The sequence below is a fragment of the Mustelus asterias genome, chromosome 25 (assembly GCF_964213995.1).
Source record: "Mustelus asterias chromosome 25, sMusAst1.hap1.1, whole genome shotgun sequence".
Lineage (NCBI taxonomy): Eukaryota > Metazoa > Chordata > Chondrichthyes > Carcharhiniformes > Triakidae > Mustelus > Mustelus asterias.
This window is the reverse complement of record NC_135825.1, coordinates 15,462,105-15,488,386: the sequence shown is the minus strand read 5'-3', so window position 1 is coordinate 15,488,386 and position 26,282 is coordinate 15,462,105. Positions and strand designations below refer to the sequence as shown.

At 42.7% G+C, this 26,282-nt stretch overlaps 1 protein-coding gene across 3 annotated transcripts in view; it reads left to right on the top strand.

Moving 5' to 3' along the window:
• Positions 1-26,009, top strand: part of ccnd3 (cyclin D3) — a 38,974-nt gene extending 12,965 nt beyond the window's left edge. The window contains exons 3-7 of one of the 3 annotated variants that reach the window (XR_013500913.1): positions 4,793-4,952; positions 7,118-7,260; positions 19,767-19,901; positions 23,625-23,726; positions 25,374-26,008. Coding sequence is in view for 2 of the 3 variants with exons in the window: in XM_078242191.1 (XP_078098317.1) it covers positions 4,793-4,952; positions 7,118-7,260; positions 19,767-19,901; positions 25,374-25,433 (498 nt within the window). In the remaining variant the exon portion in view is untranslated. Of the gene's footprint in view, positions 1-4,792; positions 4,953-7,117; positions 7,261-19,766; positions 19,902-23,624 lie in introns of all 3 variants that reach the window. The other 2 variants (XM_078242191.1, XM_078242190.1) reach the window with 2 other exon arrangements.
• The last annotated feature ends 273 nt before the right edge of the window (positions 26,010-26,282 follow it).

Genomic DNA, 26,282 nt, shown 5'->3' with positions numbered 1-26,282 from the left:
AGCGAGACATTTCAGCTCTTTAAACCAAAGCGTGTTTTTCGTGTGTTAAAGTTGCATTTGTTCACAAGATGGTTAATGGGAAAGAACCGACGGACAAGCCTGACTCATCCACACACCCGATTAAATGTGAAAGTGTGCCGCAAGTAGTAGTTTGTACAGTCAGAATGCATTTAGAAATGCTTGTGATCCGGATCCAGTGAAAGAATTAAGGCTGGTCATGTAGTACCTTCAGCAGAGAGACCCTAATTTCTGGTAACTCTGAACCTCTCCACCTTGCCCTTCTATTAAGACCCTCCTTAAAGCTTACCTTTCTAATGATCCCAGTACCTCCTTTGGCTCAGCGTCAATTTATGCACGAGCACACTCCTGCAAAGCACCTTGGGATGTTTTTCTATGTAAAAGAGTTATATAAATGCAAGTTGTCGTTGTCTACCCTGTCAGTTGTCCAGTTTTGATGCCCCTGACTTTCTGGTCTTGGGGTTCTTTGGGTATCAGGAATTCTGAGCTAACTTAATCACTGCTGATCTCCCGGTGCTACAGAGTGAAATTTGCAATGCCCTTTATGAATATTTACAAACTATTCTTAACTCGTCAATCAATTTTAAAAGTTCCAGAGGAATACACTTCACCCACTGTTTGCTCCATCACTTCGCCAGTTGACTTCAAGAAGGAACAAGTCCAGTTGGCCTTTTGTGTGGCTGCTCCTACCATTTTGCCTCAGTGACTTGGCATCCTTAAATTTATTTCAATTGTAATTTGTAGACTTCACTAACAATTCTTTCCATTTACATTAGTCTACCTCCATCATATTGGCTTTTAGTCTCAAAAACAAATCACTGATTTGGAGCAAATGCATTGGAATTCACAAAAGTGGTGCTATTCTATGGAATGCCAGCAGTAATGGTTACTATCTGTTTAGTTTCAAGTGCTAGTCTGTGTATTATACCCTGACTGAAATGGATGGCACCTCTAATTAGTGGTTATCAGCATCTGTATCCACCACTACAAATTATGAATTAAAGGAGAATTACCCTCTTACTTTTACTGCTTTTCATCCCTGTCATAAAATGTTATGTCTGCAGAGGCCAGCAGTTCCTGTGGCTACTGGTTTTATACCCATTAAGGGATGAGAAATGTCAACACTCTTCTATTCCACTCACACTTTTGGGTTAATTAAAATTCTTGCCTATTAAATTGTCAGTACAGGTGTTCAGTTCCTGTGTGGTCTGACACAATCGAGCAACGTGGGTCTACACAAGTCAGTGCTGTGATTCAAGTGGCCCCCGGAGACTTCAAATAGCGCTGATAGTAAAGGCAAGGTCATGGTACAAGCCAAGGATTCTTGCAGGCTGTCAGTGACATACAAAACAGTAATCGAGTCTGGGCATTCAGATAGTAAAAATAAACTCTTCCTGTGGTGTAGGATATCCTATATGAACGCTAACATTGGATTATCACTTCAAACTTACTGACAGGCATCCAGTATCTCCAATTGTTCTGGTGGAGTGGGCAACACTGAAAAGGAATCCCTAAGTGCCCTGAGGGCAATTATGATTCACATACCACGTAAGGTGTAACTGGAGTTACGTGTACATTAGGCCAAGTCAGGGGGAAGCAGGTTCTCTGTTCTTTATAAGTATTTTGATAAATTAAATGGTTGCACTATTGCCACATGGGCTGGAGTAGTTCAAGAAGGTGGCTCTTCGCTTTCTCAAGGACATCTACAGCTGGGCTGCAACTGCTGGCCTTGCCAGTGACACCCTCACTCCATGAACAAATTGTAAAGAAACAGCTGACCAACATCACGGAGATAAAGGCTGCTGTAGAACAAATAGAATTTGTGTATGTAACTTGTCCAAACCAGGACAGATTTAAAAAGTTGGCAATTATGTTAGGAAGGCATCAAAATAAGAATTATGGGATTTTGTCTAGTTGAGGCATCGGGATATATTTTTAAAATGTGCGCACAGTATTGTGGGCATGAACGCAAAAAGGAAAACCTCCAGCACCTTCCCTGCTAACCTTCCAATAGAAATACATTCTTAGTTGAGATGGTTCATCCCTCAGATTCTTCCTGTGAATGTTGCAAATCAGAGAAGACTTTGCTCACTGGTTTTATCCTTTCAGCCCCAGATGACTGTCTGATTTTGGCAATTTCATCGTCTTGAGCACCTATCAAGGCTTGTCCACCCCACCCTCTTCTCCAAGAGTTCCCTACACTGGGGAAAATGCCCTATGGTTTGCTTACAGAACCTTCATCACTCTCTTCGTCTCGACGATTGCGAAGTGCCGAAATTATTTTTTGCCCTAAACTTTACTGATTCACTTTCACATCTTTTTGCATACTCCAGACTTTGGCCTGTGTAGTGGGTGATCGAGGAAAGTTTGTTGAGGGTAAAACATTGTGTGATTTCGAGAAGAAACTTGATATAGTTCTCGAGGCTAAAGGGATCATCGGGAAGGCGGGATCAGGATATTGAATTTGATGATCAAAATGAATGATGGAGCAGGAGCCGAATGGCCTAATCCTGCTTTTATTTTTTATGTTTGTGTTATTTATGCAGCTTTTGGCATTTCCTGACGTAAGTGTATCAAGTAAAGGGAAAGTAGTTGGGCAGGGTCTTCATAACAGTTTATTTATTTGTGTCACAAGTAGGCTTACATTAACGCTGCAATGACGTAACTCTGAAAATCCCCTAGTCGCCACACTCGGCGCCCGTTTGGGTTACACTAAGGGAGAATTTAGCATGGCCAGTCCACCTAACCAGCACGTCTTACGGACTGTGTGAGGAAACCTACGCAGACACGGGGAGAACATGCAGACTCCACACAGACAGTGACCCAAACCGGGAATCAAACTCAGTCCCCTGGTGCTGAGGCAGCAGTGCTAACCACTGTGCCAGTGTGCCGCCCACAGTATTGGTCTCTAGAGTTTATGCCTATGTCTTTAATACAATGTAAGAATTGACATATGCCTCAGTGACCTCTTCTGCAAGGGGTGCAGAGGTGGGAACCACAACCATTTCCATTTAGTGCTTGCTCAAACCTTTTAACAAGGACCTCACTTGTGTATATAAATATTGTGGATCTGCTTACAATTGATGTCATCACTTCTGATCTGTGTGCCTTTATGTTGCCTGAATTGCCTATCTTTCTCTACCTAACTGTCTTTGAATTATTGTTCATTTCTACAATGACTATCTGATATTGCTCCCTTTTGGAGTCTCTCACTTTATTTTCTCTCTGTTGTCAATCCCCCTCATTTCTGTCCCCTAATTTTTCTCTTCCTGGATCCCTCTGTCGTCCAGTATTTATCTCTGACCCTGTCTCTCGCAGCCTTATGTGAATCTGAGACTGAACAAAAATCTTATTTGCTGAAATTAATAGTGGTTTTGGTAAATTTTCTATTTGTGTCTTATTTATCTATTTGAGTCCAAAGATGTGCAAGTTAGGTGAATTGGCCAGGCTAAATTGCCCCTTAGTGTCCCACGATGTGTAGGTTAGATGGATTAGCCATGGTGAATGTGCAGGGTTACGGGAATAGGGTGGGGGAAAGGGCCTGGGTGAGATACTCTGTCATAGTGTCTGTGCAGACCCGATGGGTCAAATGGCCTCCTGCACTGTAGAGATTCTATGATCTCTTTCCCATTGTCCCTCTGGTTTCTGGCGTTACTACTCTACCTATCTTACTGATGTGTTTCCCTTTTGACCCCTATATTGATCTGCCATTAGATATTTATTTATTAGTGTTACAAGTAGGCAAACATTAACACTGCAATGAAGTTGCTGTGAAAACCTCCTAGTTACCACACTCGGCGCCAGTTCGGGTACACTGAGGGAGAATTTAGCATGGCTAGTGCACGTAACCAGCACGCCTTTCAGAGTATATCTCCCCCCTATCTTTCTCTGCTTCCTTGTATCATTGTCTTCTTCCTTCCCACTGTCCTCTGATCACACTGGCATCTTTGTGTCACCTAATCTGATCTGCTCTTTCGGTGACATCTGAAACCAACTCATTGCCACAATCAGTATTGAAAATTGTCATGTAAATGGCAGTTCAGGGTAGTGTGCAAATGGATGAGATTGATCAGACGTGGGAATGGAGCTATGCCAGTAGGACCGCGTTGGACAAAGTTGGCAGTGGGAGGTGGGGTGGGTTCTTATTCTTTCTAATTAAAAGGGCTGCAAGTGTAAGGGGTGGCAGTGCAGGGAAATACCTGATCAGCATGTTAGGAGTCACAGCGGGGTGGGGGAAGCGTTCCTGGGGCAGATAAATTTGCATGGCAAGGTGGAAGATTTTGGATCGTCAAGTCCGGAGGTAGAAGCTTTCAACTGGCAAGTCAAAGACCACGAGGAGCAATTGCCCCGGTGATGGTTTTCCTAAAGTGGGATCGCATATTTATTTTCATGAGGCAGAGAAAAATGCAAGCAAGCCAATTAGTTATGTGGGGGAAAAAAATGGAAAAGTGCCCCGAAGTGGGTGGAAACAGGCCTGTTGTGAAGGCATTTGGGAGACGAGTAAGGGTAGCAGCGTCACCAAACGTTGTGAGGTGAGTATAATGGTAAGTATGGATAGTTGAGTTTGTTACTGTGTTATTCCTTATGCATTCCACAGGGACAGGCATTGCAGGCAAGGATCTAAAACATCATACGAGGCATGGCTAAATCATGGCACAGGAAATACTGAAGTGTCCTAGCGTGAAATAGTGCAGTTGCAAGACATTTTTTTAAAAATAAATACGTCGAGACATTTAGCAATCGTGTAACACTGAGAATTCTTTCTCTTCCTCAGGACTGGGAGATAATTGTCCTTGGGAAACTGAAGTGGGACCTCTCAGCCATAACTCCAAATGATTTTATTGAACATATCCTGGGGAAGCTGGCTATTCCAGTGGACAAGCTGGAACTTATTAAGAAACACACTCAAACATTCATTGCCATGTGTGCTACAGGTACTTTGTTGTTTGACATTCTGTTTTTATCAGAAATAAAGGAAGTTTACTTTATATGAATGCAGAGATTGAGAGGCTAGTTCTTATTTAAGGGCAGCTCCAATTAATCTCTAGGGGAGGCTCTTTTCAAGTTCGCAGTGTGTAATAAAATTGTAAATCTCCTCTTCGCAAGTTATTTTGTTACACATTCTGAAACAGAATAATAGATGAATGGTATTTCCAAAAGCTGATGCAATCACAGCTTTCCATTGTTCTTTGGCTGTAGTTTTTAACTAACCAGGGAAGATACCCACTACATTGGAAATGATGCTATCGGTGGCCAAGATTTCCATTCCCATTCTCTGCCCAGGGCGTGTACAAGTGCTATAAAGATTCTGGCAGCAGCAAAACTGTTGTTTCGTTGCCATGTTTTCCTTGATTTTATGTTGGATTTAGTTCATAGAAGATGCAAGCACAAAGGAAAGTTCCTTGCCTCACTGTTGCAGGATGAAAACCCGACTCTCGCGATTATCCTGAATGCTAAAATGCCTGGAGGCCGTGTGCGGTTCAGCAGTTGGGAGGGGGGTGGGGGTGAGCAGTCAGTGTGCTGATGTCGGCCTTCTATGAATCCCACTCTTGTTATCAGTCTCTGGAAAGTGTGTAAAAACAGCTTGGAGTAAGTCGCTCCTTTCCCTTTTATAAAGCAAAGGTCTGGTCCCATAATGAACTGGTCACCAATGGTGCAGTTGAAGTTGGAAATTTTGCCATATGGTGTATGTAGCAGCTTGCCATTCTGTGTCACACCTATATGGGGCAGCACAGTGGATAGCACTGCTGCCTCACAGCGCCAGGGACCCGTGTTCAATTTCCGGCTTGGGCCACTGTCTGTGCGGAGTCTGCACGTTCTCCCCGTGTCTGCGTGGATTTCCTCTGGTTTCCTCCCACAGTCTGAGAGACGTGCTGGTTAGTTGCATTGGCCGTGCTAAATTCTCCCTCAGTGTACCCGAACAGGCACCGGAGTGTGGTGACTAGGGGATTTTCACAGTAACTTCATTGCAGTGTTAATGTAAGTCTACTTGTGACACTAGTAAATTATGGCAATGCTGTCAGTCCAGGAACTTGTGGGGGACAATCACAGGCCACACTATTATTGGACAGGAAACAAAACTTAATTTCTTTGTAAATTATTGAGCCAGTCGGAAGAGGGCTAACACATCCCAAAAATACAGGCGTAATCCTTCATTTGTAGCGGCTCCTGTTTGCCTTTATCTCTCCCTCCAGTCAAGGGAATGGCACAGTTTGAATTGCAGCTGACTTTTTAAGATGTTAGTGGCTTAGTGCAGGGCACATGATGCACCCCAAAGCCAGTTTGGCATCATGAAGCAGACTGAGGAAGGCAAAGAAAAGCCAGCGTTTTGGGTGGTGCCAATTAATATTGGGTTTGGGAATCGGTGCCTTTGAGAGCAATAACTCATGAAACAATCCTTCTAGCCTTACTCACTTTGGTTATTGCCTTTGAGATTTGGGGTTGAGCCTCAGTGGCAGAGTGGAGCACAGTTTTTTGACTAAAGCTGCAGTGTTGTGCTGATAGATACTGTACCTACAGAGGCACCGATGTTGAAATAAGAACTTGTCTTCCTGTTCGAGTGGATCTTAAAGGCATTATTCAAAGAGAGTGGTCTGTGTTTTGACAACCATCACTAAAACGTAAGAGTGACTGATCTATTTTTTATCTGTGGAATCTTGTTAGAATTTCATAAAATCCCGAATGTCCGGAAGGAGGCCATTCGACCCATCGAGTCTGCACCGACCATAACCCCACCCAGGCCCTATCCCCATAACCCAATGCACTAGTCTCCCTGACACTAAGGGGCAATTTAGCATGGCCAATACACCTAACCTGCACATATTTGGACTGTGGGAGGAAACCGGAGCACCCGGAGGAAACCCACGCAGACACAGGGAGAATGTGCAGATTCCACACAGACTGTGACCCAAGCCAAGAATCAAACCTGGCTCCCTGGCACTATGGGGTGGCAGTGCTAAACACTGCCGATCCATTTTAATGTATTTGAATAATACACAAATTAAATATTTGTAGGATAATTGGTGCTCTTATTCGGTTGATTCAGGTTTTGAAAATCCTGCAATGATTTTTTTTTGATTGTTGTGTCTATCTGTTTCAGATTTTAATTTTGCCATGTACCCACCATCAATGATAGCAACAGGAAGCATAGCTGCAGCAATCAATGGACTTGACATCCAGGGCGGTTCCCTTTCAGAAGAGTCTTTGACCGAGCTGCTGGCCAAGATTACCTGCACAGAACTGGTGAGTTTGGAACAAAGTTTATCAGAGATGATAACTAATGAATGGACCACCTAGATCATCGTGGATCTACAGGCTGAACCAGGGAAACAGAGGGAACTCATCTGCAATCGGTCATTTTATTTTTTAAAAACTAAAAATGCTTTTTCTACTTTCCTTTCAAGTTGGAACGTAATCTAAACATTTTTATCAATCAGCGTCGCAGCTGCTTCACTGAAGTCTCAGCTTTAATTCCAGACCTGCTCATCCCTTGATACTGCATTTGGTAGTAAAAATATTCATGATACATCACAAAGTTTCATTGCAATCTAAGGTTCTCGTTCTTCTCTGCCCCCCCCCCACCCCCCGTATTATAACGACGACAACGTGCATTTATTTAGCACCTTTAATATAGTCAAACATACCAGGGTGCTTCATTGGTGCATTATCAAATAAGATTGGGCACAGACACCAGGACAGAAGATTAAAAACTTGGTCAGGGAGGTAGGTTTTATAGAGAGTACTGATGGTGATTAATATCAGTACTTAATCATACTCTGTAAAGTAAAAACCTTACTTGCCATCTCATTAATTCCTCTTCAGTCCACACAATATGCAGATGCTACTGTATCTGCTGAGATGAGTTTTGTAAGTGTTTGAACTGGATTACTAGTATTCTTCACTTTTGTAAGTGGAAGACTTTGAACCACTGTACACAGTGTCCTTGACTCATCTCTGGAACACTAGCTGAGCCACTGTTTGCTGGAATGCCTCATCTTAAGAGTAACCAATTAAGCATTTTTCTTGTCAGTTGGGTTTCATTAACGTTTTAGATCAAAGGAACCTGCAGTAATCAGCAACTCTGAAGTTACATTTTGGGCTCCACGTATTACTCTCCTATTGATGATAAATTTACACGTTCCTCTTACATGAATTCTCTTTAGTCACAGGAGAGGTCCCAGAGACTGGAGAATAGCCAATGTTGCTTCATCCTTTAAGAAGGGCAGCAGAGATAATCCAGGAAGTTACAGGCCAGTGAGCCTTGCATCAGTGGTAGGGAAATTATTGGAGAAGATTCTTAGGGATGGGATTTACTCACATTTGGAAAAATATTGACTTATTAGTGATAGCCAGCATAGCTTTGTGCAGGGGAGGTCGTGGGTCACAAAATTGATTTGAATTTTTTGAGGAAGTGACAAAGATGATTGATGGGGGCAGGGCGATGGATGTTGTCTACATGAACTTTAGCAAAGCCTTTGACAAGGTCCCTCATGGCAGGCTGATATAGAAGGAGAAGTCACATGGGATCCGTGGTGAGCTGGTAAGATGGATACAGAATTGGCTTGGTCATAATGGTGGAAGGGTGTTTTTCTGACTGGAGATCTGGAATCTGTGGTGTTCCACAGAGATCAGTGCTGGGACCCCTGTTGTTTGTAATATATATATATAATATATATAACTGATTTGGAGGAGAACATAGGGTGGTCTGATTAGTAAGTTAGCGGATGGCACAAAGATTGGGGGAGCTGCGGATGGTAAGGAGGATTGCCAGAGGATACAGCAGGGTACAGATAGGCTGGAGACATGGGTGGAGAAATGGCAGATGGAATTTAATCCAGACAAATGCGAGGTGATGCATTTTGGAAAGTATAATGCAGGAGGGAAGTATACAGCAAATGGTAGAACCCTTAGAAGCATTAACATACAGACGGATCTAGGCATAGAGGTCCATACTTCCTTGAAAGTAGCAACACAAGTGGATAAGGTGGTCAAGAAGGCAGATGGCATGCTTGCTTTAATCAGTCAGGGTATAGAGTATAAAAAGTGGTAAGTCATGTTAACATAGAACTTTAGTTTGGCCACATTTGGAATATTGCACACAGTTCTGATTGCCAGACTACCAGAAGGATGTGGAGGCTTTGGAGAGGGTGTAGAGGAGGTTTACCAGCATGTTGCCTGGTTTGGAGGGTGTTAGCTATGAGGAGAGAGTGGGCAGACTTGATTTGTTTTCACTTGAATATCAGAAGCTGAGGGGTGACCTGATAGAAGTTTACAAAATTATGAGAGGCAGGGTTAGAATGGATAGTCAGTCTTTTTCCCAGGGTAGAAATATCAATTACTGGGAGATGTAGGGTTAAGGTAAAAGGGGGAAAGTTTAAAGGAGATGTGAGAGGCAAGTTTTTTTTTACACAGAGGGTGATAAGTGCCTGGAGTTCACTGCCAGAGGAGGTCATAAAAGCACATACAACAACAACGTTTAGAAGCATCTTGACAGGTACATGAATAGGCAGGGAATAGAGGGATACAGACCGCATCGAGGCAAAAGGTGTTTAGTTTAGAAGGACGTTATGTGTCAGCACAAGCTTGGTGGGCTGAAGGGCCTGTTCCTGTGCTGTACTGTTCTTTCACTATTAGACTTAGGATGCAGCAATAGTAATATCTGTTGGATCTGTGCCTATAACAAGCTCCCACAAAGAACGTGATAATGACCAAAAAACTAGTGATTTTGATTGAGGGCTCACATTGTGTGGACAGAAGAGGAATTAATTAGTCCTCTAGGATATTTTATATATACTTGAGGGGAGCAGGTGGTGGCTTCATTTTAACATCACATCCAAAAGAGAGCATCTCCAGCAGTGAGCACTCAGTATTGCATTGAAATCTCAGCCGAGATTTAGTACTCAAATCTCTGGACTGAGACTTGAACCCACAACCTTCTGACTTGGGAGGCTGGAGTGCACCTGACAGAGTCTCAGTTGTTGAACACCACAGCATCTTTCTGTTTGAGGGCGAGGACCCTTCATTTGTGTAAACAATGTGTCTCTACGCAAGCTCCTTGGATGATCTGGAATGTAGCACTGCACTGCACTAGGGGTGGCACAGTGGTTAGCACTGCTGCCTCACTGCGCCAGGAACTCGGATTCAATTCTGGCTTCGGGGTCACTGTCTGTGCGGAGTTTGCACGTTCTCCCCGTGTTCTGTGTGGGTTTCCTCCCTGTGTTCCGGTTTCCTCCCACAGTCCAAAGATATGCAGGTTAGGTTGATTGGCCATGCTAAATTCACCCTAGTGTCATGGGGATTAGCAGGGTAAGTGTGTGGGGTTACTCGAATAGGGCTTGGGTGGGATTGTGGTCGATGCAGATTCGATGGGCCGAATGGACTCCTGCACTGTAGGGATTCTATGATGAGTGTTCCAGGCATTTCAGCAATTGAATTGAGTCAGAAAATAAACTTCTTTTAATATTAATTTAAATGTGGATTACAGGGTCAAAGGTAGGGTTCTGAAGACTGTGGAGGAACAGAGAGATCTTGGGGTCCATATCCACAGATCTCTAAAGGTTGCCACTCAAGTGGATAGAGCTGTGAAGAAGGCCTATAGTGTGTTAGCTTTTATTAATAGGGGGTTGGAGTTTAAGAGCCGTGGGGTTATGCTGCAACTGTACAGGACCTTGGTGAGACCACATTTGGAATATTGTGTGCAGTTCTGGTCACCTCACTATAAGAAGGATGTGGAAGCGCTGGAAAGAGTGCAGAGGAGATTTACCAGGATGCTGCCTGGTTTGGAGGGTAGGTCTTTTGAGGAAAGGTTGAGGGAGCTAGGGCTGTTCTCTCTGGAGCGGAGGAGGCTGAGGGGAGACTTAATAGAGGTTTATAAAATGATGAAGGGGATAGATAGAGTGACCGTTCAAAGACTATTTCCTCGGGTGGATGGAGCTATTACAAGGGGGCATAACTATAGGGTTCGTGGTGGGAGATACAGGAAGGATATCAGAGGTAGGTTCTTTACGCAGAGAGTGGTTGGGGTGTGGAATGGACTGCCTGCAGTGATAGTGGAGTCAGACACTTTAGGAACATTTAAGCGGTTATTGGATAGGCACATGGAGCACACCAGGATGATAAGGAGTGGGATAGCTTGATCTTGGTTTCAGATAAAGCTCGGCACAACATCGTGGGCCGAAGGGCCTGTTCTGTGCTGTACTGTTCTAATAGTCTGGAGTGCTGCATTTTTTTTTTAAGGGATGGTGTTAACCTGTTTGAGTCTTTTCATAAAACACCTGAAGTCTGTGTAGTGTTCTATAGATGAGCAATTTATGCAATTTTCATCATGTATTCAGTGTTGTTAGGACGTTACCTGTGGAATGCAACTGGTCATAAGTTATCCGGGGAGGCGATGGCCTAGTGGTGTTATCACTAGACTATTAATCCAGAAACTTAGCTAATGTTCTGTGGACCTGGGTTCAAGTTCCGCCACGGCAAATGGTGGAATTTGAATTCAATTTTAAAAATCTGGAATTAGGAATCTACTGATAACCATGAAACCATTGTCGATTGTCAGAAAAACCCATCCGGTTCACCAGTGTCCATTAGGGAAGGAAATCTACCGTCCTTACCTGGTCTGGCAACTCCAGAGCCACAGCAATGTGGTTGATTTCAACTGCCATCCAAGGGCAACTAGGGATGGGCAATGAATGCTGGCCAGCCAGCGACGCCCATGTCCCACGAATGAATATATTTTTTAAAATGCTCCGTCAGAGCATCAACTCTTGCATTGAACGATCTTGAAATTCCAGAAGTCCTTTGCTCACCTGGGGATGGCTGATTCATGTTGGGCGCAGCTCCATTGGTGTTGGCAACCCATTCTTCCCAGAGTGTTTTGCAGACTAACGATACAGGACGCCCTAACTGATCACACACTTACTTGAAACATCCGTGCATTTTTAAACATGGAATGCTGAATACCAATCCTTAACCTTGGCTGCTTCACCAACACTCCCCTCCTCAAGCCACCCCCTCTCGTTTATTCTGCAGAAGCTGTGAGCCCAGTTCTTGCGTCCCAGCAGGCTTGACATAGGCTGGAGATTTATCTGGGAAGCTGCCTGCTCTGCATTGTATTGAGTGGCGCAGTATTGCACTCGAGTGATGCATTTACCCGCTAGGCCATTGGGGGAGGTATGTACAGGATATATCCAGCTATTCAGTGCCCTGCTCTTGTGACATGCTTTGGAAATCCGATTGCCACAGCAACAATTGCCTATTTAGCACAGAATCTGGGTGATGCCTCATGCAAATTAGGATAAAGAAGAGGTCACTGTTGGGCTGTCAAGAATGATGCGTTGCTCTGTTGCATAGAAAGTATCAACCTTCAAATTTGACTGGCGGGGGGGGGGGGGGGGGGGCTGCTGGTATTTATATCCAAGTAACTCCCTTCAGTATAGGAAGCAGCGAGTGTACACTCATCACATTATCCTGGATATTTATATTTTGCACAGAACTGTTCCAAAGCTTTTTTTTTTAACATGTCCTTAAGCGGGTTGCTTTTATTGCATGTCCCTTTGTGATTTTTTTTAAAAACAGAAGTAAGGGGAGGTGGGGGGGGGTGTCAACTGGGAAGAAATAAGAAATAGCCAAGCTGTTAGCTGCTTAGGCTGCTCAGAGTCTAGTTTCCTGCCTCTCCTTTGATCCTGGTAATTGGAACCAATTATGGTGCGACTGGCCCCAAAGGCCCTTGTTCTGCTATTCATTCTGCAGCAGAAAGACTGGGATGAGTTTACTACAGTGTATTATTCTCGCTCTTTGATCTTGCTTTCTGTCAAGCACTCAATACCACTGCTCTGCAGCAGTGTTACCTGCACTCCAGCTGGCTTTATTTTTTTTTCCCAAGAGTTGTTGTTCCCTTCGGTTTTCAACTGCTTTCCTCCTTGACAGCTGTTGAAGATAAAAAAAAAGGAACTGCTCTTTGAGGGATGTGCCTCAGCATTGTGGATTGGAAATGCTGCAGTGAGTGGTGTATAATAGATGGCAATAGGTGAAAGGAATCTGGCTACTTCTAAAGTTACGACAACCGCATAGATGCAGACAAAACCAATAGCTTAGGTATTTGTACGCTGCCTTGTGGGGCAGCCTGCTTGAAAGAGAACAGATGGGAGGCTGCATTCATCTCTTTTTTTTAGTGGAGCGCAGTATCTGTCGGGAAATATCAAGACGATTAACTAGGATGGCTCTTTCTTCACCCCTCCCCACCCCAGTACAAAAGATGTTTTAAGATTGAAACATATTACAGTAACAGAACCTCAGTGGACGCTGCTGTACTGTCCTTGGATCTTTATTAATAAAGATCTGGCGGGCGTGAATTAGCTCTGTATTAAATACATGCTTCATGGTTGCATTTTTGCTTTTAAATTTCTTGGGTTATAACTGGCGTGGCTCTGGACTCTTAACACTTGACTCTGTTGTATAACATTTAGGATTGACAAATGCAGTCACCAATGTTTCCATTGGTGCAGGAGGTGAGAATTCTCAGTACTGACGTAGTGGAGGTACTATTTTAGTTCACCACTTCCTCTGCAATTTGAACCTCGAAGCATTTCTTTTAAATTCCTGGTAAGAATAGACTGCCCTCATTTTTTTTTTTAATTGTCGCATTTGTGAGATAAAGGTACAGTTGACTTTTTAATCATTCTGATCTGAGCTTTTGCTACAACAGTGCAGCCAGCACTCAAGTAAAGGCCAGGAGCATTCTTGCAAGTTTCTGCATTAACTATTTCACTTTCTCTTTCCCATTGCCTTTTTAGACCGTGCTGTCTTTAACTGCCAAGTGATTGGGCTTGGAAGGTTTCTTCTTGGGTCATTCACCTTTCAATGCTCTTGCTTTCCTGGGGGAAGGCAGAGGAGGGTCAGTACTTGGGTTCCGGTTAGCAGTTGCCAATGGCAATACAAAGATATACTGTGGTGAATCATGATGGAGAACTTGCACCTTGCCATTGACTCATCCACAGTGAAGTTATATTTTGAGGTGCAGAATGATATTGGTAGTCATGGCTTGCCTGTAAGCTGCCTTAAAGGCTGAAGAGGAAACTCAGCAAACGCGATAGCAGCTCACAGATTGGAACTGCGCACGTCAAGAGATTTTGCTCTAAAACTTGGTTGAGTTTTCTTTCCGTAAGCGATCGTGGAAATTTATAATTGTGAATTAATCGATGCATTCTATGTTGCATAAAACCAGCGTTATGCCAAAGTAGATGTGCACTGCCTATGCAGGAGGTGTATTCCGCATTCACAGCTTTTCTATCTATCCACCAGAGCTGCTAAAGCCAGAAATGGGTGGCACCATGTACATAAGAAGCTGTGTATTGCAATTAGAGAGGCTGCATAGTTTGGAGCAATGGGGTATAAGGCAGAAAAACTTGCCATTTTTTCAGGATTTTGACGCAGATGTCAGCTGGTTCCACTGATAGAAGCCTTCCCACTTTCTTTCAAGTCTGGAGTTATTCTTGTCTAGCCATCTGTAGGCTTGGAAAGTTAGTTTCAGTTTGTTCGTTTTTTAAAAATCCAGTTACAGGATGCAGGCATTGCTGACTAGGCCAGAATTGTATTGCTCATTCCTAACTGCAGGGATGAGAAGGTGGTGAGTCGCTGCCTTGAACTGCTTCAGTCCATGTGTCGTAGGTACATCCACAGTGCTGTTATGGAGACAGTTCCAGGGTTTTGACCCGGTGACAGTAAAGGTTTGGCAATATATTTTTGAGTCAGGATGGTGAGTGGCTTGGAGGTCCGTGTATATGTTGCCCTTGTCCTTCTAGATGCTACTGGTCGCGGGTTTGGAAGGTGCTGCCTCGGAAGCCTTGGTGAGTTCCTGCAGTGAATCTTGTAGATGGTACACACTGTTGCCACTATTTGTCAGTCGTGGAGGGAGTGAATGTTTGCGGATGTGGTGCCAATCAAATGGCTTCTTTGTCCTGGATGGTGTCGAGCTTCTTAAGTGTTGTTGGAGCTGCACTCATCCAGGCACGTGCAGAGTATTCCACTACACTCCTGACCTGTCAGTGGTGGACAGGTTTTGGGGAGTCAGGGGATGAGTTTCTTGCTGCAGAATTTCCCATATCTGATGACCTGCTTTTGTGGCCTCAGGATGTATATGGCCAGTCCGATTCAGTTTCTGGTCAATGGTGACACACCCCCCCCCCCCCCAAGGATGTTGATAGTGGGGGATTCAGCGATGGTAATGCCATTGAATGCCAAGGGGTGATGGTTAGATTCTCTCTTGTTGAAGATGATCATTGCCTGGCACTTGTGTGGTGCAAATGTTACTTTTCCACTTGTCAGCTTGAGTCCAAGTCTTGTTACATTTAAACATGGACTGCTTCAGTATCTGAGCAGTCACAAATGGTATAACTAATACGATTCTGGATCTTTACGCTGTCTGAATTCAGAACATTGGGTGGAGCTAGCTCCCTTCTAGAAATCCAGAACAGGAATTAGTGAATCATCATTTTCCAACCATCTCCACTCTGGTAAGAATGTTCCAATATGAACCCAGTGAGTGAGACTCCTGTGAAGAGCGCCAGGTTAGAATATTATCCATTGGGCCCCCACCTTAATAAGCTCAAATAAGTTATCTAAACGTAAGACTTAAGCTGTTAAAGCAACAAATGAGCAGTACTGACAAAGCTATAGATTTGCTTTCTGTTGCAGTAAGTATGCAGCTTAACAAGGTGTATAAAATTTGACAGTCGGATGCCCAAACTCTGCCAGTCGGGGATGAATTACATGTAGAGAATTTCGCATAGTGTATACTGTAGCTGAGTTAACTCGAAATTAAACTTGTTCAGTGACCACTGCAGCCACCTACTCTTGTTTAAAAGGTCACCTACTTTTGTTATGCATGTTCCTGCAAAAAATGATGTGGTTCGCACTACAACAGTAATTTCACGGACTGATTCAATAACCTTTGCTGGTAATGTGTTTCTGTAGTTGGTAACTGCGCTGCTTTTGAGAAATCATAGCACTCACCAAGATGTCGAGTGGCGCCCTTGCAAGCTGCTGTCGAGTATACGTGGGAACCAAATGGGGAAACCTGTGGTTGAGCACCCCACTCACCAGATCAAAAGCTGATCATTGGCCTGTTAAACGCATTAAGGATTGTTCTATTTGACTCTAATTGAATACCATCCTCATCTGGGGAGTGAAGCGCATGGGTGGGAGAGAGATGACGATAACAGTGATATTTGTCGCCATGACTTTATTGTCGGAAAGTGCCCCAGGGAGCATGATACGAGTAAAAATGACAAAGGCTTGGCTAAAGGGGAAGGCCATAAGGACCAACCTGAAGGAGGGAAGAAAGTTTTGGGGAGGGCATTTCTGAGCTGAGGCATTGAAGGCAAGATCGTCGATGGTAGGGAAAAGAGGTGAGGGTAAGCATAAGAGACCAGAGTTGCAGGAACACTGAGTTATTGGGCTGCAGGAGGTTAGAGAGAGGCAAAGCCATGGAGGATTTGGGTATGAGTATAAGAATTTTAAATCTGAGATGTTGGTGAACCAACGTCTAGTGTAGGTCAGTTAGCACAGGAATAATGGGTGAATGAGACTGTGTACGAGAGGATATAGATAGTAGTTTGGATGCACTGAGCTTTATGGTGGCAAGAAGATGGGGGATCGGCCAGGATAGAATTGGAATTGTCATGTTTGGTGGTAACAAAAGCATGGATGAGGGTTTCAACAGCTGATGAGCTGAGGCAAGAGCAGAGACACGAGATTATAGAGACGGAAGTAGAGAGCCTTTGTTAAGGAGCCAATGTGTTTGGCAGATCCACTTGGGGTCAAATAGGGCACATGGGTTGCAAATAGCCTGATTGAACCGAAGACAGTGGTGAGGGAGCAGGCATTGGTTGAAGAGGTAGTGGGGCTGATGGTGGAGTTGCAGTGGAAGAAAAACACTTTAGTACTTCCAGTGTTTAAGTGGCGAAAATTGAAGCTCAGAAAATATAGAGATGGTGGAGTTTGTGGTCAGCTTATAGGTGTAACCTGATGTCCTGCCTTTGGGTGACGTTGCTGAGAAGCAAAATAGGAGGGAATGGAGGATAGATCTTAGTGATCCATCAGAGGTAAGTGTGGGGTGGGGAGTTGATTTGATGCAGGAGTAGAATTATGGAATGTTTACAGCACGGAGGGAGGCCATTCAGGCTGTCGTGTTTATGCCAGCTCCCTGCAAAGAGCAAGTTAGCCAGTTCCACTCCCCTACCTTTTGCTAGTAGCCCTGCAAACCTTCCCTCCTCAGATAATTATCTGATTCTGTATTTTAAAGCCATGGTTGAATCTCCCTCCACAGTACTCTTAGGCAATGCATTTGAGATCCTAACCACACACCGCATTTACCATTTTTAAAAAAGGCTTTTCCTCATGTTGCCAATCATTAAATCAATGTCCTCTGGTTCATTGTCCTCCACTCACAGAAACGGTTTCTTGTTATCTATTCTGTCCAGGTTCTCTCATGATTTTGAACACCTCCATCAAATCTCCCCTTCGATCTCCTCCAAGGAGGACAATCCCATCTTCTCCAATCTATATGTGTAACTGAAGTTCCTCGCCCCTGAGATCATTCTCCTGAATCTTTGCTGCAAGCTTTCTAATGCCTTCATGTCCTTCCTGAAGTGTAGTGCCCAGAATTGGATATGCTACTCTAGTTGAGACCATTCTAGTGTTTTCTGGCTTTTGTCCTCGGTGTTGGGTGGAGAAAGTGAGTTAAATGTAACTAGGATAGTGACCTGTGTTCCATTCTTCATTTATAGCTGTCATCATGAAAGTGCTTTGCCTGTTTCCTTCCAACTTCCCTTGTCCCAATGGACAGCATGACACCATTACTAACATCAGACTGGGAGTATGAATTGCCTTAGTCGGTAGCTGTATAAATTAAAGGCGTATCAAGCATAAATTGTTTAATCACACACCAATTATTCCTGATTGTCTAATTTTAAACTTAAGCATTGCAAAAGAACCAGGGTTCTTGGGAATTTTCAGGCTTGATATTAACTGTGTCCTGGATTTTACTCTGTTTGCACTGATTATTTGTCTTGTAAGCACCTTGATCTGTGTAAGGTAGATAATCGACACACAGGCCAGAGTTTCACACACCCCTGCCAGTGGTTTTTGGGAGGGGAAGGAGGTAGGGGGGAGTGTGAAATTGAAGGAACGGGATTCCCTCTGGGTTTCCACCACAGCGACCATGCAGGGATTTTACACTCGGGTGGGCAAAGCCACCCTTGCCCCAATTGCGTCCCTTGAGTGCCCAGTTCAGGGCCATTTTTGACCTAACCTCAATTTTTAGGCTGGCGGGAGGATTGACCGTGCTTAGGGGAAGCCTGAAAATCAGTGGACGTCGATCTCCGGGAGGGAAGTGGGAGAGAAACCCCTCCGTCAAAAAGCCCCCTTCTGAAGTCTCCTCACCCCTCCCAGCCAGTTAAGATCAGGTGACCGCCGGACTTCCCTCCCATTCCTCCCTGGGATACCTTGAACTTACCGTGGCCTCCTGTGGCTGGACTTAGTCTCAGGCATCCACACGCAATTCCTATTCAGTCCAGCGCAGTTCTTGTCGCTGCAGGGACTGGAGAGTTGTCGGCCAATCTGATTACATGGCAGGTCTCCAAGGTGGGATTTCCTCGGGTGAGGAACTGGGAAATCCCGCCTGCAGCCACTTGACACTCATTCGAACGTGAAATAGCTGTGGGCACTCTGAGTCGGTGGGGCTGTGTTGCTGCCGACTTTTCAGTTGTGGGACGCAAAACCCACCATCTGTAAAGTTTAGCCCATAATATTCCCCTTCATAAGCAAAATGATTTATGAATAGATATATTGGTGAAACCTGAATTTGATTTCAGGAGCTCTTCATTTATTTTCACTGGGGCTAGGCTCACACACTCCTCGTGGGTTACCTGCACTGCCCTTGCATTCGAGATGGACGGCACTGTGGTTAGCACTGCTGCCTCTCAGCGTCAGGGACCCGTGTTCGATTCCAGCATCAGGTGACTGTCTGCGTAGAGTTTGCACGTTCTCCTCGTGTCTGCGTGGGTTTCCTCCGGGAGCTCTGGTTTCCTCCCACACTCCAAAGATGTGCAGGGTTAGGTTAATTGGCCATGCTAAATTGCCCCTTGTGTGTCGGGGGAACCAGCTAGGGTAGATGTGTGGGGTTGCAGGGATGGGGCCTGGGTGGGAATGTCATCGGTGCAGGCTCGATGGGCCGAATGACCTCCTTCTGCACTGTAGGGATCCTGTGGGCAGGATTTTCTGGACGCACTCGCCCCAAGGCCAGAAAATCCCGCCCGAGATCAACGGACCTTTGCATGGTCCGTGCATGCCCGTGACGAGCGGGGCGGGAAAATTCCGCCCCTGATTCTATTCGGTTTTATCCATCACGTTGTCTTAGTGAGAAGAAAATCTTGCAACTATGTAACATTTATCCCAACCTCGGGATATCCTAAAGAGTTTTGCAGCCAATGAAGTACTTTAGAAATGTTGTCATTGTTGTAATTTAGTGAACCTGACTGTCAGTTTACTCACATTAATGACCAGATAATCTGTTTAGTGATGTTGTTCGAGGAATAAATATTGACCAGGACATGTTGCGACTGAATGGTGTTATTACTTCATCATCATGTTCTCAGTAGCTCTGAGACTGAGCCACCTTGAAGGTTTTTTTAAAAAATGTATACGAGTTATCTCATTTACCTGTTCATTGATGTCATTGTTCTTTATACCAGGACTGCCTGAAGGCTTGCCAAGAACAGATTGAAGTTACCCTGGCAGAGAGTTTAAAACTTTCTCAACAACAGCTGGAGCAAACCATGTCCTCAAAGACTGTACATGAGTCAGACCAAATCAGCACTCCTACAGACGTAAGGGATGTCAACCTGTGATCATCCACGTGCAATTGTTTTTTTTTATATACACCCCTGCTGCGCTATGAAGGCAAATGTAGCGAATTAGTACTATTTAGTTTCATTATAATTAAGATGCAATCATATCCCAGCAAGATCTACTTCTATATAACATGTGGGGTGAAAAGAGGATAAAGCTTGAAGGGACAGTCAAGGTGGAGAGAAATATAACAGCGATCATCTTGTGAAATTCCTGCACCCAGCAACTACCTATATTTTAAATATAAGGTTTGATTGTGATTTGTTGACCAACCCATACTGAAGACAGCTGCACATTGTGAAGTTGGCAGATTGTAATAAATATTCAGGGGTCTGGTTTCTAATTTTTTTTTTAGTGCCTTCCCAAAAATGACCACCCAAAAAAAAGTGCAAGGTACTTGTTTATCAAGCCGTTATTTTGATGTTAACTTGTTTGGGTACAAGTCACACAGTTTGATGGCGTCCAGCATCTCACACACAAAAAGCAGAGGTTCAGGGGCATATGAAGATTGTCGCCTTGGGTCTAAACTGAACGTCATCCCACAATTTAAGAGAAAAGAAGGATATATTGCACCATTTTGACACACCAGCAACATTCCCCATTCGTTTACTAGAGGAAATCACTCAGCGCCATCTGATTCACTGTTTAAATCCGTATTGATATTTTGCTTAATGGAGACAATCTGATAAGTGGGGCATTTTATATTATGATGTCCCAATTAACAGACTTTGACTATTTTGCACAGTGATGTACGATATTATAATTCCACAATGTGTAGATTAGTAATGATCCTTGGAGACAATTAACATTGTGTATCAGGATCTAATTGTATATAATATATTTAAAATAAGGCTGTAACAGAAAGCAAGATTTCCTGGTGGGATATGAAATGAGGAGATAAAGCAGACTCAAATTCTGAAGCAAAATATCTGGTGCAGCCCTTATTTAAAAATATATATGTATACACGCACGAGTACTGGTTTCTTGAACATAAAATGTATACCATCATGAAATATATTTAATGACCTTGACACAACGTCACAGAAACCAGAATTCGGGTATATAAACAAAAAAGGACGAGCTAGAGCTATGAAAGTCCACTACAGTCTTTACAATGCTTGTCAAAATTTTACAGTTCAAACCAAATCTATTTTAAAACTTAATTATTGTATAAGATTACAGTGGACTTGTCAGTTTTATTTTTGATTAAACGAGGCTTATCCGCATCGTTCTGGCAGCATCACTTGTTCATACCTTAGCCTGTCAGAGGGGTGAACATTGCTGCAAGATACTATGTACATAAAAATGACTCTCAAAAAAACAAAATGCATTCATTAGTAATGTCACAGGAAATGTGTTAGTTTAGACAAAATTCTTTAATGTTTGCCTCTCCTGGAAGGCTAAAGCTTTTTTCACTTGCTGAATATTAAACTGTGGCAAACCCTCCTATACAGAAGAGAGCTGAGGGTGACTGAGGAACCTGAAGTTGTCTCTTGCAGATTAGTTAATGGATTTTGCTAGCAAACTGCGTCCACAATAGTTGCTTGCAGCATTAGCCTGATTCAGCAAACAAAGCTGTGTTGCTGAATCATGAAAAGAACAAGTCTCCAAAGCCACATTCGCTCACTAATGAGAGGATGCTGGCAAGCTCATGGAAGTAAGAATGTGTTCAAGTATCCAAGTGGGTAAATGCAATAAGTACCAGGGCCACAATTGCAGCATGGTGGGCCAAAGGATGTATAATAGCAAATTATCAATAGTTTGATCTTGCAGCAAATGACTAAAGTGACTTGAGCAACTTTTGTAATTATTGCTTCCTTGCCTAAATGTATCAATTGAAGGAAATAGTATTGGCTTGCCAGAGTCGGGGCAAGCCATTCCCTGCAAAGGCTGCTCCCCTTTTTGAAGGCAATTTTGCATTGAGAATTTGTCTAGCCGAGGAGAGATTTCCACTGTTCATTATTATAGATAATTATTTAAATTTGTAGATTGAAGCTAATTTTACATTTCCAGTAGACGGTCCGAAAGTCCTTGGATGGATGTGTCTGTGTACACAGTAATAAGCCAACATGTATGATAGATAACGTGTGTGTGTGTGTGTGTGTGTGTGTGTGTGTGTGTGTGTGTGTGTGTGTGTGTGTGTGTGTGTGTGTGTGAATGTGTTCAGCCCCCTCAATAAAAATCTTCAGATGCTTTTTCATAAAGGGCTACATTTCTAGGGTTAATGGTAAAATCACAGAATTTGGCAGCTAAAGTTGTCAGCTATTCAGCCTGACAACACTCGTTTATAGCCAACCTTTAACAGAAAAAATCTAAAAGCACTTCAGGTACAAATTAAATGGTGCTTGTGTAGCCTCTAAAAGAGCTGCCCACTTAATGCCACCCACTCATCTTAATGCCTTTCTTCAAGTACCTAACTATGTCCCTATTTAAAAGTTATTCATTATTCTGTTTTCATTGTACATTTGTTTCTGATATAAATTTAAGTAAACCTCTACAAAAAAAAATCCTATCCCCTCCCTTTGTTCCTTTTCATCATTATCTGACATTTCTGCCCTCTTACTGATGTAGCAACTCTTGAAATAGCTTTTCCCTTTCAACTTGGCTAAATATTTTTGTAATTTTGTCATATCGCCTCTCATCCGTGTTATTGGACAAAACCCAGTTTGCATGTTCCTCATAAATAAGGCTTATTATCTCGGGACATTTTCTTAGTAAATCTCTTCTGCACCCCTCTTTATGGCCTTAACATTCTTTTTTGAGAAGGGCACCCAGAAATGGATACAATAATCTAACTCTGCCAGGGCAATGATTTGTGTAGTATTCTTCAGTGGGTATCATACAGTAATGAGACCCTAAACTTTAGATTTACCTGATATTTTCTGGAAGTGATTTAAACCCTTTGGCCACAACCTGTTGCAGCATCTTATACCTGGAGATACAATTCAGTCATGCTGTAATCTGCTTTAAAAAGCACTTGATAAAATGTTCCTGAATTGAAGTGTAGCATTTAATAGTCAACAGACATGGATAATATATTTAATGTGTTGTTGCCTTTTATTTTTCCTAACTCTGCTTTATAGTTATGTATTCCTTATTCCCTTGATAAGTAAACGGACTTGTCTGCCTATTTTTAATTGCGTTAAATGCTACAGTTATTTGCTGATTAAGTACAATGCTTTAGCAAACTAGGGGTGATCAGAAATATCCCAAGAGATGCATGGATTTTAACAGGAGAATTGAAATAAGCTCTTGAGTTAGTAATGTATGTGATTGGATGTTTAGTATGAGCTTAAAGGGCTGTATTGTCATGCAGAAATAACTCGATACACACTAAATTGCATGAAATTCCTATACTAGCTATGACATCAGTCATTTAATTCGCTTGGATTCTTTCTTATATTCCTTAACTCATTCACCCTCCACATTCCAATAAATCAGGCTTGTCTTTCAAAGGGGAAAAATCGTATAACATTATATCTCTCCTGAATTATACTTGTATAATATCTTGAGAACACTTCCTCCTGCTCCCATGCTGCATGTAAAGACTCTATTCTATTTTTATATTGCCAATATCTACAATTTTGCTCCATGGAGTTTTGGTTTTGGAACACCATGCAGCCCCTTTTAAGATTCATATGTGCCTAATTAAGTAAAAAGTAATGCACCCCTCACTTTCTCTTGGTACTATCTTTTGTCAGGTAATTGGTTCTTTAATGAGATTGATCCTGCTGCAGTGACAGCCATGATGATGTGCCCGTCAGTTCTGACACAGTGTTGCCTCCAATGGTCGCGGGCTCCAGGTGAATGGAAAATATGGCAAAATGCTCTCTTTCGTGGAGATTTTAAGTTGCCCTACATCAGCCACTTCGATTGCAGCTCATTTATTTTTGCTGAACTATATTCAATCAGCCTATCGTTGAGAATATTACAGATTTTGGCAGCTTGCCACCATTAATACACGCACAGCTTTTTTTTTAAACTAGTGCAGTCTGTTGAGTGGCTGGTTTGTATAATTGGGCAGTACCATGTAAGGAGTCATTTTCTGAGCATGTGCTTGGGAGACTGGAACCTTACCCTCTCTGCCTTCCATGCTCAAATAATTGAGGCATTGTGGTTCATCACTGCTCAAGACTTGCTCAGAAAATTGCCCACAAAGACTTGGTGGACACAGAACTGTCCCAGGAACAGAATGATGTGTTCTTAGTCCCTTTGTGTTGTGAAGGTTGTATATCTTCCTGAGCCAATTAATCATATTTTGACTGGTTCTTACCAACATGCATCCCCCCCCGCCCCCCCAAACCAGATTCTTGTCAAATCAATGATTGATCAACAGAGTAACATGCTGTCTAATTTCCTCTGCGGAAGCTCATCAAATCTTAGAGGCTTGTTAAGCCAAACATTGACAGTGTTTTGACATCAGATCTGCTTGTACTTTAAATATCTATGCCACGTAAAACCTGGCAGATGCGAAAGACCAAATTAAAAGGGACTAAACTGATAGTTTCACAATTTCTGGGGCACCCGTTTTTTTTAAAAATCAAAAGCATGTTTTTTTTTCTGTTTATTTAGGACACTTTTAATAATTTTCCTCTGCTTGTCACTGCACGAAAAATTGAAACTCTTTATTAAAAAATGGCGACATGTGGGACCCTATTGAAATCAAGCCGTTTCTGGTTATTGAGTTTGGTCCCTGCGATCACTCCGAAAGCAGGCTTGAGTTTGAAGCCTTTAAAACATTTGTGCATTGCTGTTGCTGAGTTTGGCGATAAATAAATGGTGTGATTTTTATTTTTTTTTGCGCTGCTAAAAGGGCCGATGTTTTACATTTTATTTTAGTTGTATTGTTTGATGAAAATTGCTGCTATGTTTATTTTGTATACAGAATTGTACAGACAACTGAACTGAAAGTATCTGTTGATTGAGGAGACAGTGGGATGTGTATCTTGGCCTCTCAAGGATGTAGTCTAAAACTATTTAAAATCTCCATACTTAAGTGATCCAACCAGTTCGAAAACCTCTCATGTTTTCAAAAATGATGTTGAATGCTGTGGTGGTTTTTCGAAAGGAGGGGAAAACCATTGGTGGTGTTCACGTCGTAAGACCTTGAGGTGGATTTGTAATTTTCTTGGGTATTTTCGATATGTTAAATATTAATATTGCTACCGCATTTATTAATTATTAATGAGAAAGGCGAATGGTCTGTATCGAACACAGTTTCTGTTGAGCTGTTCCCTGCGTATGCTTGGATATCGGAGACCAAATAAGAACTGGTTCAGTTGGTTGTGCATCACTGTTTTATGCCTGATAAAAGGAGATCATAATTTTTTTTTTTGCTGCTTACGTTTAAAGTCGGACAGTAAAATGGGGGCGGGGGAATTACAAGAATATTAATGTACTCAAATACCTATGTAAATTTGACTTTGTTCAGTTGCCTCTTCTGTCTGCAGATGTTCCACTTACAGTATCTCAGGTTACCAGACAGTTTCTACGGTACCTCGGCTTTTTAAAGATCACAATTACACAATGTCCTAAGGAGATAGCATTGTCTGAAGCCCTTCCTCGGGGACAGGAGTTGGTGTAAATGTTTTTGAGAGTCGGGTAAATCACTAGTTTTTGTTCCTTGTGGGCATCTGTTTGGTATCATTTTGTTGTTTTTCTTGTTTGGTGCCAGCTTCGTTGCACACCATATATTTTGGTATTAACATTTTATTTTAAACTATGAAAACTTATAGCAAGCATTGCTGATGGTTTCTTCTGAGACCTTAGAATTAATTTCTGCAACAGCAATTTGTTAATAAATGCATCATTGTATAAAGTTAGGGAAAGTTACAATGCTTTGTCAGTGAAAACCGTTTGAGAAATAACTGGTATAAAAATGACACCTCTTTGACCAAAGTTTAGCAAATGGCTGGATGGCTCTTAATACAGTAATTGTGTGTTTAACCCGTAACATTCTCCATTGATTTCACTGACTTGTATAAACCAAAAGCTTTGATTGCTCTGGAATGGCAATAGTTCCGATTAATTACTGTCACTCTGACTTGTACATCTGATCCTTGGAAAAAATAAATGTTAGCCCTTTGAACTTGTCTTTTGAAAATGAGCACACTTACAAATCCACTGTATAATATTTTCTTGGATAGCTACATGCTTAATGTGCCATATATACTGATGACTAGTTGTGCATTATGTAGATAAAAGTTTTAGTTTACAAGTTCTTCATTGGTAAATGCACCACCCAATGTGAAGTTGAACCGTACATACCAGCAAAGTCAGTTTGGGGTGTGGGGGGGGGGGGGGGGGGGGGGGGGGTGGAGGGAGGAGGGGAGTTCCTGTTCCCAGTTGCTGCTTTTACC